This window comes from Cynocephalus volans, chromosome 3 (assembly GCF_027409185.1).
Source record: "Cynocephalus volans isolate mCynVol1 chromosome 3, mCynVol1.pri, whole genome shotgun sequence".
Taxonomy (NCBI): Eukaryota; Metazoa; Chordata; class Mammalia; order Dermoptera; family Cynocephalidae; genus Cynocephalus; species Cynocephalus volans.
In genome coordinates, this window is record NC_084462.1 from 1,285,785 (window position 1) to 1,301,944 (window position 16,160).

At 51.9% G+C, this 16,160-nt stretch overlaps 1 protein-coding gene across 1 annotated transcript; it reads right to left on the minus strand.

The window, feature by feature from the left end:
* Positions 1-8,472: 8,472 nt before the first annotated feature.
* Positions 8,473-15,088, minus strand: NTN5 (netrin 5). The gene is made up of 6 exons (XM_063092287.1): positions 14,434-15,088; positions 11,214-11,402; positions 10,887-11,036; positions 10,414-10,467; positions 10,108-10,188; positions 8,473-8,837 (listed from the first exon to the last, which is right to left on the minus strand). The coding sequence occupies exons 1-6, from the start codon at positions 15,062-15,064 to the stop codon at positions 8,473-8,475; spliced, it is 1,470 nt and encodes a 489-aa protein (XP_062948357.1). The 5' UTR covers positions 15,065-15,088.
* Between the last annotated feature and the right edge of the window lie 1,072 nt (positions 15,089-16,160).

The window sequence follows — 16,160 nt, forward strand, 5'->3', positions numbered from 1 at the left end:
GGGGGGGGGGGGGGGACACTGAGAGAGATACAGAGACCCAGCGAGACACACATGAGATACGCACTTGGAGACAGAAGCCGAGAGAGAGACTCAGAGACAAAGAGAGACTCAACAGGCACGAGGCGGGCGGGGTGGGGAGACGGAAACAGAGAGACAATGCAGGCGGAGAGGCGCACGCACACAGGAGGAGAGAGAGGAATAGAAACGCACACGCAGGACTGCAGACAGAGACCGGAGAGGCGCACGCACACAGGAGGAGAGAGGGGAATAGAAACGCACACGCAGGACTGCAGACAGAGACCGGAGAGGCGCACGCACACAGGAGGAGAGAGAGGAATAGAAACGCACACGCAGGACTGCAGACAGAGACCGGAGAGGCGCACGCACACAGGAGGAGAGAGAGGAATAGAAACGCACACGCAGGACTGCAGACAGAGACCGGAGAGGCGCACGCACGCCACTGTAAACAGAGACGCTCAAGCAGAAGGGACATCACCAGAGAGAACAGACGGACACAGACAGAAAGACCCAGAGAGAGGGAGAGAAGCTCAGAAACAGACCAACTGCCTACATGGAGAGACCAGGGCCGGCGCGTGGCTCACTCAGGAGAGTGTGGTGCTGATAACGCCAAGGCCGCGGGTTCGGATCCCATATAGGGATGGCCGGTTCGCTCAATGGGTGAGCCTGGTGCTGACAACACCAAGCCAAGGGTTAAGATCCCCTTACTGGTCATCTTTAAAAAAAAAAAAAAAAAAAATGGAGAGACCAGAAAGGAATCAGAAAGACAGAGATAGTGAGTTGGGATGAACATTCAAAGACTTAGAGATGGAAAGAGACAGAGACATCCATAGAGGGTCAGCAATGGAGAGAGAAACAGAGAAAGCACACAAGAAGGGAAAGTGTGTATTAACTATATGTTGCTGCATAACAAATGACTCCAAAACTTAGTGGCTTAAAATGGCAAACATGGTTTCACGGTGACTGGGGTCTAGGAATTTGAGTGTGGCTTGACTGGTTTCTGGTCTCTCACAAGGGTGCAGTTAAGCTGTTGGCCAGGGCTGCAGTCATCGGAAGCCTTTTATGACCTGGTCTCCGGAAGTCACACACCTTTTATTTGATTCACTGGAAATGAGTCACTAAGCTTAGCCCACACTCGAATGGAAAGAAATTAGTCTCCCCCTCTTGAAGGGAGAACTACCAAAGAATTTGTGGATTCACTTAAAAACCACCGCAGATGGGGAGAGGAAGAGAGAGACAGAGTAATGAAGGTACACAGACCCTTAAAGACCTGGGAGGCTTAGAGGTCAATGAGACACTCCTTTAGAAACACAGAAATGTGTTGAGAGAGACACCTGAAGAGACAGAAAGAGGTATGGAAACAGAGAAAGATACAAAATATGAAAAAACGATAGCACTAATAATAGCCACAATAATAAGGCACCTACTGAAAGAAAGTGAGCCAAGATGCGATGCCAGATACCGTTCAAGCTCTATTAAAGGAAAAGAATCTGCCGGGCTGTGCCCAAAGTGGGGGGCAGCCCAGGGCTGCCCTGAAAATGGAGAGCAGCACTAGATGCGGGGCTGGGAGATCTTATATGGACTGAAACAATGAAGGAGGGGCATTGTGCTAATGTGGATCAGGGTGGAGAACTGTGTCCTTGTGGAAGCAAAAGGGGTTTCTGTTTAAGTTAGGAAGCTTCTCTAAAGGGAGGGGGAGGGGCTTGGTGCTGGAGTGGAAGATGAGGCTGGCAGCTATTTTGTGCTTATTGTGTGCACAATGGCACCGGTCACGTCCAAAATCCATCACCTACTATGTAACAGGCAAGGTTCTCAGTACTTTCAGTGCATCATGCATGTAAATCCTCATGGCTGTCCTGTGAAGAAGAGCCTATTATTATCTCATTTTACAGATGAAGAAACTAAGGCTCAGAGGATACAAGTGGCTTGTCCAGAGTTACACAGTTAGGAAATGGTGGAACAGGGGGAAAAAGCAAAGCAGAGAGAAATGTAGAAAACACGATGGAGACATATGTGCAGAGAAGTGGGGAAACTGGCAGGAAAAGACCCAACTCTGATGGAGAAATAAATTATTATGTAAACAAAATGGCCTCACACTCTGTAGGCTTTATTTCACCCCTCAAAGCTGCCCCATGAGGTGGGGGTTAGTATCAGCCCCATTCTACAGATAGAAGACTGAGGCTCAGAGAGGGAAGTGACTCACTCAAGATGCAGTGGGTTGAATGGTGTCCCCCCACCATCACCACCGAAAAAAAGATACATGTACATGGAATCTGTATTACTTTTTAAAAATTCTCTCTCTGAACCTGTGAATGGGACATTATTTGGCAAATGGGTCTTTGTGGATATACTTAAGTTAAAGATGGTGAGATGAGTCATCCTGTATTATCTGGGTGAACTCCATATTCAACGACAAGTGTCATTATAAGAGAAAAGCAGAGGGAGATTCGAGACAGAGGAGAAGGCCATATGAAGATGGAGGCAAAAATTGGAGTGATGCAGCCACAAGCCAAGGAATGCCAGGAGCCACTAGAAGCTGGAAGAGGCAAGGAACAATTCTCCCCTAGAGCTTTGGGAGAGAATATGGCCCTGCAGACCCTTGATTTTGGATTTTTAATCACCAGAACTGTGAGACAATAAATTTCTGTTGTTTTAAGCCATGCAGTTTGTGGTAATTTTTTTTATGGCAGCCAACTCTGGGGGTGGGGAGAAATAAAGAGAAAGACAGGAAATGGCAGAGGCAGAGACAATGATGGAACTAGAGACACACAGAGAGAGAGACAGACCGACTGATAATGCAGGAAGAGCAAACTCTACCTCGAATTCAGGGCTCTTCTCCTCCAGGAAGCCTTCCCTAATCCCCAGGCTAGGTCAGTGCCTGTTGTGGACATTCACAATGCCCTGTACTATCTCCATTACAGCATAGATCTCACCAGAGAGAAACTGTATCTCTGTGTTTCTTCCCCTGGGGGCCTAGGCCTGACCCATCTCTGGGTCCCCAGTATCACTGCACACAAGGCCTGGCACATGGGGGTCCTCAGGAGACAAATCAGGCACAATTGAATGAAACCATGCTCCTGATGTCTCTCTGCAGAGATTCTGTTCCCCCACTCCCATCTGTCTGAGAGACACTCGGATTTTCTGCAATGCCTCACCTCCTCCTCACCTTCCCTGACCTACCAGGCTGAGCCAGGTGCCTCTTCTAGACTCCCATAGTGTCCTGTGCTGCCTCCATTGATACACATGACAGCAAATATGATTGTATCCAGATCTCTCTCTCCTACTCCACCCTTGCAGAATGGAAAAGTCCCAGATCTGACTCCAGTCAGGTGCCAGCATTTCCCAGGGAGACTTCAGGAGAATATGTGGAATGAATGAATGAGTGAATGAAGTAAAAATATAGGGACTTTAGCATTCAGAGATGGGTGAGAAAAGATTTTTTTCCATGGGATTTAACAGGAAGTCTTCCTGATATAGGTGATATTCAACTTCCTGACTCTCTTTCTGTCCCTAAAATCCCAGCCTGGGCTCAGAACTCATCTTCTCCCACCTGGGTCCTCCCCCCAGCCTTCTTCCCAGCCTTTCCTTCTCCAGTTTCTCTTCCCCTGCAATCTTTTCCCCCATCCCCACCCCAGGAGTCTTTTTATACCCAGAGTTGACCCTGTCTCTCCTGTGGCTCCCCTGCACACCTGGACAAAGTCCTTGCCCCTCAGCCTTTCTTGTCATAACCAAACCCTTCTTCGGTCCTCTAAGACCCACTTCTGAGGGAAGTCTTCTAACCTCCAGGATGGGCTTGGGGCCTTCTCTGGGCCTCCCCAGTAAAGTGAACCACCTTGATGATGATAATTGCCTGTATTGCCCTGTTTTAACACTGTCTCTTGCACAGAACTGACCCTGCTCCTCCTCTGCTCACAGACCTTCCATGGCTCCCTGGAGTTCCTGGGGAAAAAAACCCCAGGCCCTCAGCCCAGGTTTAGAGACCCCACATGCCCTGGCAACCCCCAATCCCCAGCCTCATCTCTCTTCTCTTTCCACACCAGGCCCTTCAGCCTCTGGACCTTTGCACAAACTGTTCTCTCTAACTGGGGCTCCCTTTCCCCATTCTCTACTGGGCAAATTCCTACTCAAATTTCCATACACTTCAGGAACCCCTCCAGTAAGCCATCCAGCAGTGCTGTGAGGTGGGCGGGGGCCTCCTCTGGGCTCTGGAAGCCACCTGTGCTGCCTGCATTAGAGTGCACAGACAGCCTGGGCTCAGTGCCTGGAGAGGGAGGGAAATGGCCAGGAAGTAGGTCCAGATGTGGATTTCACGCCTATTTGTCTCGGGCATTGGGAACAAAGTATGGGTCATAAGGAACATATGGGGCTCGCCCTGCTCTACACTTTTGTTTCCTGCCTCCCCAGCTCCTAGATGGGAGGCAGCAAGGCCAGGACTCTCCAGACCTGGGTGATTCCCCAGCCTCTCTTGGCCTCCTCAGTCCTCTCTCCCTGCCGTCAACTCCCACTGTCTTGGGAGCTCAGCAAAATTCTCCGAATCTGTGTTCTTACCTTCTGGGTTCTCCTTTCCTGGGGAGATGTGGCCGCTGGGTGTTTAAATAATAACAACAAATTCATATGGCTCTTACTCTGCACCAGTCACTGCTCTAAGCTTATTATACATATATTAACTAATTTAAACTTTAAAATACACCCTGTAGTTTACTTCCTTTTGCATCATCATCCTGGAGCTGACTGGTTGGCTTAGTTGGTTAGAACAAAGTCTTGTAACACCAAGGTCAAGGGTTTGGATCTCCATACTGGCCAGCTGCCTATATATACATATACACACGCGCACACACACACACACATATATATATACACATACATATATATATATATATATCATCATCCCCATTTTACAGATGAGAAAACTGAGAGTAAGGGAACAGCAGTGCTGGGATTTTAGAATTTTTGAACCCAGGCAATCTGTCTCCAGAGTCTGTAATCTTTGTGAACAAGCTCTCTAAAGCAGTGCCACGCAGTAGTACTTTCTGTAAGGGTGAAAATGTTCTACATCTGTGCTGTCCAATATGCTAGCCACCAGCCACTTGAAATGTGGCTAATGCAACTGAGGAACTGACTTTTTTTTTTTTTTAAAAGATGACCGGTAAGGGGATCTTAACCCTAGACTTGGTGTTGTCAGCACCACGCTCAGCCAGTGAGCGAATCAGCCATCCATATATGGGATCCAAACCCATGGCCTTGGTGTTATCAGCATCGCACTCTCCCGAGTGAGCCACAGGCCGGCCCCAGAGGAACTGACTTTTTAATTTTACTTCATTTTAATTCATTGAAATTTAGATAGCCCAATGTAGTGTGTGGCTACTGTGTTGGACAACGCAACCCTAGAAAACTAAATTCGAATGTAGGATACTTGGTGTGTGACCATTACTAAGTATCCCTCACTTCTCTCAGCCTCAGTTTCTTCATTGAAGAGGTGGTTAAGAATTCTGGCCAAATTCAAACACACCTGGGTTTGAATTTCCACCACCCCCCACACCTCAAGATGGAGTCCCCCTGGAAGCCTCAGTTTCTTCATCTGTATAATGGGAATACTAACAGGACCTGCTAATTGTTCAACAAACATTTATTGAGTACCTATTATATCCTAGGGGCTAGGATTACGGCAGCCAACAAAACGGACTGTGGTCAGGGTAGCAGGGATGGAATGCCATGGCCAGACATCACCTCCTCCCAATCTCAGCCTCTTTTCCAAGAAATGCCAAAAAGCTACTCTGCCTAGCACCTCATGATGTCATAGAACACTCTGTGCTCTGATTGGTTGAGGTTGTGGTGTAAAGCAGCGTTGAATCATTTTCCCAAATATCCTTTCTCTTCTCTTTCCTTGATATCCTAACACCCTGTTTAGCTGGGTCCAAGACAGCCCAGCATTAAAACCTACATTCATTCCCACCCTCTCTTGCAGCTAAATTCTGGCCAATGAGGTGAGTGGAGGGATTGTGTTGCAGCTTTTGGAAACCATTGTTCCAAGTCACCTGTGTGAGCCCTTTGACCTTTTCCCTTTGCCTTTCTCCATCCTGCTGCATGGATACAAATGTGATGACTGGAGTGGTGCATGCCACCTTGAGCCATGAGGACAAGGACCATTCTAAGGATGGTGGAGAGGAAAGCTGGAAGGTTCCTGGTGCCTGGACTACCTCCAGACTTCTTTTGTGAAAGAGAGGAACTTACATTTTGTTTAAACCCCTGTTATTTAGAGATTACTATGAATCCTAATGATACAGATGGCATGAGGCACCACTTCAGATTTGGTTGGGCTGCAAGTTAGACCATGTGTTGATTTATTCTTTCAATAAATATTTATTGAGCACCTGCTATGAGTCGCTGAGTCAGTCACCTTTCTCGGTGCAGGGGATACACTGGTGTATAAAACAAAATCCCTGGTCCCATGGTGCTCATGTTGTAATGGAACAAAAAATAGTAAACAAGTAGACAGATATTTAATATATCAGGTGGCAAGAAATGCTAAGAAGAAAAATAAAGTAGGACAAAGGAATAAAGAATGATTGGAGGAAACTGCTATTTAGTTAGGGTGGTCAGGGAAGTTATCTCTAATGTTGTAAAATTTGAGCAGAGACCTGCGGTGGAAAACTCTAGAGTTCACCTGTATTCAGCTGTGGTAGGCAAAATAATGGCCCCCAAAGATGTTCACACCCTAATCCCTAGAACTGGTGAATATGTTACCTTGTATGGCAAAAGGTACTTTGCAGATATGATTAAGGTTAAGGACCTTAAAATGGGGAGAGAATATTCTGGATTACCTGGAGGGTCCCCATCTAATTGCATGGGTCATTGATGGAGTTTGGATGTGTTGTCCCCTCCAAAACTCATGTGGAAATTTGATCTCCAATGTGGCAGTGTTGGAAACTGATTGAGTCATGGGGGCGGATCCCTCATGAATGGATTAATGCTCTCCCTGGGGGAGGCAGGGGAAGTAATGAGTGAGTTCTCGCTCTATTAGTTCCCGCGAGAGCTTGTTGTTTATAGGACCCTGGCACCTCCTCTCTCTCTCTCTCTCTCTTGCTTCCTCTCGCCATGTGATCTGCTCATACCCACTGGCAGCCTGCCGCTTTCTGCCATGAGTAGAAGCAGCCTGAGGCCCATGCCAGATGCAACTGTCCCAGAATTGTAAGCCAAATAAACCTCTTTCCTTTGTAAATTGCCCAGTCTCAGGTATTTCTGTCATTGCAACACAAAACGGACTAAAACAGTCCTTAAAAGCAGAGAACCTTTACCAGCTGTGGTCAGAAAGAGATATAAGGAGAGAAGAAAAGGCAGAAGAAATCTGAAGCGTGAAAGGGACTCAAACTGCCATTGTTGGTGAGAAGGGAGGAAGGGGCTATGAGCCAAGGAATGCAGATAGCCTCTAGAAGCTGGGAAAGGAAAGGAAACATTCTCCCCTAGAGGCTCCAGAAGGAATGCAGCCTTGATAACATCTTAATTTTAGGCTGGTGAAACCCATGTCAGGCTTTTGATCCGTAGAAGTGTAAGATGATAAATGTATGTTGCTTCAGCTGCTTAGTTTATGGGAACTTATTAGGGCAGCAATAGGAAATTAATATGCCAGTTCTTCCCTTTCTGGGCATTTGAGGGAATTCCACTTCCCCACCTTCATGCAATTGAATAGAACCATATGAGTAATCCTGACCAATAAGCTGTGTGTGAGGGTCAGCCCGTGGCTCACTCGGGAGAGTGTGGTGCTGATAACACCAAGGCCACGGGTTCAGATCCCATATAGGGATGGCCGGTTCACTCACTGGGTGAGCGTGGTGCTGACAACACCAAGTCAAGGGTTAAGATCCCCTTACCGGTCATCTTTAAAAAAGAAGAAGAAAGAAAAACGGAAGTTTCCTAAATCTGAAACTTTCTGGAAATCTGGATCTGCTTGTCTTTTCCTTCCTTGAATTTCCCGCCTTTCTCAGCCATGCCCCTCCCACTGGCTTGTGGCCTGTCATCATCAGGCAGCACAAATCCCACCGGTACCGAGTGATGTCATAGGAGCTCTTTCATTGGATTGGCCACTTTGTCAGGGAGCTATGGTCATAACTTTGGCTGGCCAGTTTATCAAGACCTTCTTCATTTGCCCCTAGAGACTCTCCCAGCACCGACCAGGAGCCTGTAGACGAAATTCCCCAAGATATGAGACTTTATTGTGGGAATAACTGCATACGTCACAAGCCAAAATAAGAGGTGCCAGGACCAAAAGCCCCGCTTGCTGTTTGCCGCCTTTTGTTAAAAATCCCTCACGCCTGCGCGGGGTTGGCGCATACCCGGTGACGTCAGTGGCTCCGCGGCTTCTGATTGGCTCTCTAAGGTCGCCCTGTCGAGACGGGAGGCTTCGTTCACGGTTGCTTATCAGTTCCTTCACTGGTGTTCCAGGGCCCCAGCCCCGGCCTAGTGCTCGGGCCTGGGGCTCGCTGTCGGAGGCTGCAGGCCGCGACAACGCCCGGCGCGCTCCTCCTGCTGCAGCCGCCGCAGCGGCCGGGCCCAGCGCGGCCTCCAAGGCAGCGCGAGGCCGTGGCGGTCGAGGACGAGGCGCTCAGAGTCGGGCCCGCCTGCCGCGCTGCCCAGCAGGAGGTAGTCGGTGCCTGGTCGGAGATGCAGGCAGCCGCAGGCCAGGTCGGCGCGGGGCACCCAGGCGTCCTGGCCACCTCGGCGCACGGGCTGCACCCCCTGCTTGTACACGGCCAGCACACGCACGGCCAGCCGCCACCACGCCTGGCCCGCCGCCTCTGACGCCAGCACCTGCGCGCGGAGAACTGCAGGGAGGGGAGATGTCAGGCCTGGACGGTGGGGAGCCTGCAGGGTCCCGCGGGGTCATTCTTGGTGGGAGGGGCCCGGGACCAGGGGGTGGGCTTCCGTGATCATGTCAGGAAGGAGAGAAACCTTGAACCTTTGAGGGTTGAGAGGCCCGGGCGTCTGACCCTGAGTCGTGAGGGGTGGGTCCTGCCGAGGGAAACACTATCAAGGCAGGGAGAGGGCGTTCTCCTCTGGAGGAGGGGAAGCCCCACAGGGAGAGAAGCCCAGGAGCTTGGGAATGTTGGGTGGGGACTTGAGGGTTATATTAGAAGCAGCGGATACAGGAATTACATTAAAGGTGGGGAGTGGAGGGACATAGGGTGACCTTACTGTAGGTGGGGCTGGGATCAAGGTAGAAGAGGCAGGACCAGGATTTTTAATACAGCAGGCTCAGAAGGTATCGTGAGTGGAGCCCTTGGGAAAGAGGGGTATTGCTGGGGGAGGGATTCTGGGATGAATTTTGGGGTCCAGAAGGAGGAGGTTAGTCCCTGGAACCTGAGCGTTGAGGTCACACTAGTAATGATTCAGAAAAAATGTACTTTCTGAAGGGGTGTGTAGGGGGCTGGACTCTGGGAAGCAAGCTGGGTCTATGGGCAGAAGATCCTTGTGGGAGATGGGGAGAAAGGCTTTTAACTTCAAAGCCTAGGACACTAGTGGCCAGGGGACGATCCTGAGGGAGGAGGTTTGGAGTCCTGTACATTGACAGAAGTAGCTGGGGCTGGTCTAGATTTCTGGGCTGCGCTGAGTTACCTGAGGTCATAGGCCCCAGGGTCATGGAGCCAGTGTGAACTGACAGATATATGAACTGCGGGGAGAGTTTTTATGAGAAGTGGGGCGAAGGCTGGGATATCTGGGACCCCGAAGGGAGGCAGAAAGGATCCAGGATAGGCAGGACAGATAGGCCCTTACCCAGGGCCCATTCCATTCAACCAGTTCCCCTTTCTCTTTTCATCCCTCAGAGATGTCAGGCTGAGGGAGGTAGTGAAACTCTGCAAGCCCAAGAACATGGGGGAAGAGGAGACACAGGAAGGTAGTGAATGTCCCCTCCCCACTACTCCTTCCCCCCATTTGTCTTCCGTCCATCACATCCTAGATAAGTTAGGGCCCTTAAGACTCCAACACCCCTTCCCATTTAAGATGAGAAGATTGAAGGCCAGAGAGGGGCTGGTTTGGAGGCAATCATCAGAACATCTGTGCAGCCTCCGGCCCTTTTTTATCCCCAGCACTCACCGTATTCCTGCTGGCAGTACCTCCGAAGGCTCATGTGTACCCTGGTGTCCGAGATATTGCAGTAGTTTTGACACTGAGGGTCTGGGGAGGGTCAGGCTGTCTGCAGTGGGCTCCTGAGGCCTGGACCACAGCGTTCTGCCCCTGCCCATCCCTCATTTCATCTTGATAGACAGCTGGAACAGCTGGAGTGCCCAAGTCCTTGAGACTAGGCTCAATGGGTGACCCCTGTATCCCCATCTGGGGACCCAATCAACCCATCCCTGATCTCTCTTGCTGCCCGGGGGTCTCTGTGCCAGCTTGTCTTACCAGAGCTATAAACACCAGGGGTACTAGCAAGGGTGGTTGTTGCCTCTGGAATTCCTGTAAGACCAAAGAAGAAATTTAACTTTTTTGTCGTCTACCTGCCCCCCCCACCCCCCGCCAGGAATCCAGGCATCCAGACCTCAAGTGTTTATTCCCTTAAGACACAAGAACACAAGCATCTCTTGCCCTTTTCTCCCAGAAGTCCAGGCCCCCAGCCCCCTCCACCTTCAGACTGAGGAGTCTGGACCCCCATTGCTTCTTCCCCCAGAACCAGGAGTTTAGGCCCCAGCACCCTTCTCCCAAGACTGAGGAGTCAGGAATCTCAGTCCCTGCCTCCCCAAGGATCCAGAGTCCAGACTTCAGTTTCTGGCTCCCATCTCCCAGGGCCCAGCACTCGGTGCACCTGCCCATTGGAGACCTGGGATATCTCCTTCCTGCTCCACCCAGGACTTGTGGCCCTGCCCTTCAGGACTCACGCTGGCAGGGCATCCTGGGAGAGCGGCTCTGCTGGTAGCCAGGACCACAGCGGTTACACGTCAGTCCCGTGACCCCTAACTTGCAGGAGCACTGCCCACTGGTCTGGTTGCAGGTGCCTCCTGTTGCCCCAATAGGGTGGCACTGGCAAGCTACATGAGGAAAGGAGCTGAGGGTGTGGGGCATCTGGGTCCCAGATGCTCCCTTCCAATTCTGCAGCCCATCCTCCCTCATAACCAGGAGTCCAGGTCCCCAGCTCTTCCTCCTTCAGACCCAGGAGTCTGACCCAGCCTTCTTTCCCTGGGGGCCTGGCTTCAGGTCACACTCACCCCTGCAGGCCTTGCGGCTGGTGATAGATTGGCTGGGGTCCCTCCAGAACCCTGGCCGGCAGTAGTGGCAGTGCCGTCCAGCTGTGTGGTGGCGGCAGCGCTCACAAACACCCCCACTCCGGCCACCCGACAGCCTGAACAACTCAGAGTTGAACCGGCAGCGTCGGGCATGCTGGTTGCAGGAACAGGCTAGAAGCAAGATGGGGCAGGGGCACATCAGGCCAGGCTTTCCGTTCCCCCTTCCCCAGCGTTCTCCCCACTGCCCTGCCCTCAAGAAAGGAAATAAAGTGAGGGTCAGAAGTAACAGAGACTGCCTGGGGCTCCCTGGGTAAGCCGGGGTTCCAGTACATCTTCATCTTTAAAATGGGTACATTGGACTGAAGCTGGGTAAGCCTGAGGGGACTTGTGAACCTCCTGACATCTCTGTGAAACTGTGGGTGCTTAAAGAGCAGTGGCCTAGGGCATGGGCTGTGGGGGGCAGACACCCCCACAGACTCCATGTCTAACTCTGAGTGTGTTCCTTGGGCAAGTAACTTTTCCTTTCCGTAGCCCAGTTTCTTCAGCTATAAAATGGCATTTATAGTGTTTACTTCATGAGGCTTAAATGAGATAAAGTAGATACGAAGTGCTTAACCCAGGGCCTGGCACGAAGCAAGTATTTTGCCATTTAAAGCTTTCATGTGCCAGGTGCCATGTGTTAAGTGCTTGACATATTTTATCCTCACAGTGGCTCTGTGAGGCTGGTACTATCATCATCCCAATTTTATAGATGGGGAAAACTGAGGTACAGAGAGGTGGAGTTACCTGCTTAAGGTAACATGTCCTGGGGGTGGTTGGAAGCAGGATTTGAACCCAAGCCTTCTGGCTCCAGAGTCTGTGCTCTTAGCAACCACACTCTAGTGCCTCTCACACAGCTGATGTGAAAGTTATTTAGCATGTGCATTTTCCTGGGAGCATTTATCAGGTTTTCTAAGGCAGTGGATCTCAAACCTTACTACTCATCAGAATTACCAGGGAAACATTTTTTAAAAATAGGATAGATTCCAGGTGGGCTTCTGGTGGGCCCAGGAAATCTCTATTTCTAGCAAGCATCTCAGAGAGAGATGCTGATGCAGGGGGTTCATGGACTACTCCTGGAAGAGATTTGGATTTAAGGGTTTTTTAACTCTGAGAGATTTGAGAGGCCAGGGCTGGCAGGTCCCTGAGAGCCCAGAGGAGCAGTGGGGTAGTCAGGGAGCTGAGACAGCTGTGTGTTCTTTGGAAAATTACGCCCCCTCTCTGAGCCTCAGTTTTCTCACTGTCCAATAGGGATCTCCATCCCTCTTTCCCAGGGTTTTTGTGAGCGTTAGAGGTGGCAGTGCTATTCAGATTATCAGGGCCTTTTGGCTAAGGTCAAGTGCAGATTATCAGTGGGTAATCGGGCTTTATCCTTTCTGACCCGAGGGTAATTGCTTCACTTCACTTTCCCTCTGGAAAACTTGAATGGGTGGAGGGAGGATTCAAACCACCATGTCCATAGAGCTCCCGCTCAGCCACAGGAGTTAGTCTCACCCATCTACCCAGACCCCTCTCACCACAGTATTGCCAATCTCTTGCCCAGCTTTGGAGGGCAGTGCCCAGCTCAGCCTGGAGGAATGTGGTGATCCTCAGAGGGACGGCCTTCCCAGCTCCCAGGCCCTGTCCAGGCCCAGGATGAAGCCCACCCCACCCTCAGGTCACATGAGTCTCCCCTCCCTCACTCCCCTGTAGGAGGGTAGAATGGGGGGGGAGTGTCAGGGGCAGAGGGACCTCCAGAGAAGTTCTGCATGGGCATGAGAACAGAATGAGGATAAGGACAATGGGATGGCCTGTAAGTTAGTCCATGTGACATTCCTCATGTAGGAAGAAATAGACGGGGAGAGAAGGCAAAAAATAAGAGAGGTAGAGAGAGTGAAGGCCAGGGAATTAGTGTGTGTGTGTCTGCCTGTCTGTCTTCATCTATGTGTATCTATCAGTGGAGTGGAGTTACTTCCCAGGATGTGGTAGCACACTCAGACCCTCTACCAAGGGCCACAGCTGGAGATGGGAGGATGAGGAGGGTTGGAAGGAGCTGACAGACTCTGTCTCTGAGGAGGGGCTGCTGGAGGGAACTGAGAAAGGCCCAGACTCTAGGAGTTCTAGTCTGGAAGTATCATGGAGGGTCTTGAGCAGGACCTGGGGGCCATTTGTTCAGCCAGATGGCCAAATGGGTAGCTACAGCATCTAGTAAGGCTTGACTCCTCAAGTCCAGTCCCAGGGCTGCCCCTTGCTGGCAGTGAGACTGACGGCAAATGACATCTCCCCTTGGGCCTCACCTTCCTCACCTGGGGAATAGTAACATTGGCAGATATTCAGGAAGCTGTTACTTCGTGCCAGGCATTGAATTGGGTTTTATTCTAAGGGTTTTATGTGTATTGAATTTTCACTACAGCCTGTAAAGGAAGTGCTGTTACTATTCCCACTTTACAGGGGGAGGAAGCAGAGGCACAGAGAGGTTAAGTCGCTTGCCCAAGGTCACACAGCTAGTTAGCAGAGTAGCTGGGATCTGAGCCCAGATAGTCTATCTGGCTGTCTGCCTTCCAAGGCCATGTTGCTGTCTGTCACCCTAGAGGACCAAGCATGACAGCACACAGCAGGATCTTGGCAGAGATGAACTGAGACCCCAGATTGCAGCTTCCCAAGCTCAGATTCTGGCCCTGCCACACATGGCTGTGTCCTTTGCGAGGAACTTCCAGACACTCCCCTCAGTCTTCCCATCCATAAAATGAGCCTGAAGATAATACCCACCTGGCACATAGTAGGTGGTTGATAAATATGTGTTTAATAACTAAACACTTTGCCCACATGGTTGGTTTGTGGAGTCAGGAAATGTCTAGCTGCCTGTTTCCCCTACAACCATTCAATAAATATTACCCGAGCACCTGCAAGAAGCCATGCTCTGGGCTGGCTACTCAAAAAATATCATTTATGTCATCATCATCATGGGAGCTCACTGATGGGCAGGTTGGCCTGTGCGCTGCCAAGATGCAGGGCAGTCAAGTGGAGAGGGGGTAGGAGGCAGGGGAGAGGAGGCAAAGAGGGAACCGAATTTGAGGACAGTGTGGGGGAGAAGCAAAGAGCGAGCAGTTCTGGGGAGGGTGGAGAGTGTCCTACCCCCTTAGGAACAAAGGACCAGCTGCAGAGAGCGGGGCCCAAGACTCACGCAGGCAAGGGTGGGGGTGTCGGGGTGTGGCAGGCCGCCAGGGCCAGTCACGATGAGATGGGCGGCAGCTCTCGCACCCTGGGCCAGTGGTGTGGTGGCGGCAGCGACAGCGGGGAGGCTGGGCACGGGCAGTGCAGTGGGCGGCATGGCCATGGCACTGGCAGCGACCTCTCACCCCAGCGGCTGCCAGTCCTGCCTGGCCTCCAAACTCCACACGCAGGTGGCTGGCCACCACACTGACTTTAGAGCCCAGTGGGGAGCGAAAGGTTACCCTCTCAGAGCCTCCCAAGGCACCGGGCCAGGCAGGCCTACGCCACAGCAGCCTCCAGGGACCCCTGGCAGCCCAGGCGGCAGACAGGACTAGGGCTGGGGGTCCTGGGGTGCAGAAGCGCAGGCTGACAGATGTCAGGAGGAAGGGGCTGCCCAGGGCTAGGGTCAGGCTACCGTTGCAGGTGGCCCCAGGGCCGAGGCCGGTGCCCAGGGAGAGGGCACAGGTCTGAGGGCAGGAGGCTGCCAGGCCAGCCAGCTGGGTCACTGGTGGGAGGCAGAAGCGGGGGCGGCCCCCTGGATCGTAGCATGGGTCCGCAGTGGCCCAGCTTAGGAGGAACAAGAGGGCAAAGGTCACAGGCATGGTCACAGCAGAGCAGGCACCTGGAGAAGAGAGGAGGTAGCTGGGCTGGGGACCTCAGCCATCAGCCTTCATCCTGCTCCCCAAGACTTCCTGTGGAACTCCAGCACTCCAACCCCAGCCCTGCCCAAGCCCCCTCCCTGGCTGCTTCGAAGCGAGGAAAATAGTTCCATCTGGGGAGAATTACTGTTTACATAACCCAAAGGGGAAAGAACGCAAGCAAAATCAAGAATTTTGCCTGAACTAATCCGTAGCTTAACACCCCAGAGTTATCTGTCAGTGTCGAGGGGGTAGGGGGCCCTGGGGAGATGGTGAGGGGGTGGATGAGAGGGATGGTCGAAGCCAACAGATGCAGAAGCCTAGAGAGGGACAAGGGAGAGAGAAGGACAGGGCTGTGCAGGGGAGGGGGACTTAGAGACAGATGAAGACTCAGTGACAAAGACATAGTGGAAGGGACAGAGGCAGAGACAGCAAAGACAGAGAAACAGAGAAGCAGAGGGACACAGGCCTAGGGGAAGGGCCAGGCCCAGAGAAGGAATCAGGAAGACAGAGGGACAGACACAGGGGAGGCTAGGAGACTGAGACAGGTAGAATCTGGGCACCCAAAGGTCACAGGGAGTGGGGTCGGGGCAGGCAGGCAGGTGGGCTCAGAGACACCCAGGAGAGCCTGAGGCCAGCAGACAGCCTGGCAGGCCCTGGGAAGGGGAACAGAAGGGCTAGCGGTGCCCAGTGGCGGGGGATCAGAAGCGAGAGGCTGAGGCCCAGCCCATGGGGATCAGCAGAGGCCCTTTCCCATGTGGGGCCCTAACCTTGTTCTCCACACCCTGGGCACGGAGGGGGATTATCACCAAACAACCCAGCCTACTCGCCTCCCTGCCACCCACCCCCAGCCCTCCACCCTTAACCCTTTCCCATCCGGATACAAAGCCCAGAAAGTGAGCTAAGGAAAGGGATACAGGCCCAAGGGGCTAGAAGCCTGGGTCTCTCTGGGACTGAATCCCTGTGGAGTCAGGAAGGCAGATTCTGGGTTCCTGTTAGGACTTAGGGTTTGGGAACCCTGAAGTTAGATTTCTGGGACTTCCTGATCATCTAAGCCCCT

Coding starts and splice junctions, on each gene's coding strand:
- NTN5 (XM_063092287.1), bottom strand. CDS start 15,064: ATGCCTGTGACCTTTGCCCTCTTGTTCCTCCTAAGCTGGGCCACTGCG. Junction 10,468..10,886: donor TCCCAGGATGCCCTGCCAGC/GTGAGTCCTGAA, acceptor TTGGTCTTACAG/GAATTCCAGAGGCAACAACC. Junction 8,838..10,107: donor GTACTGCCAGCAGGAATACG/GTGAGTGCTGGG, acceptor CCCTCCCTGCAG/TTCTCCGCGCGCAGGTGCTG.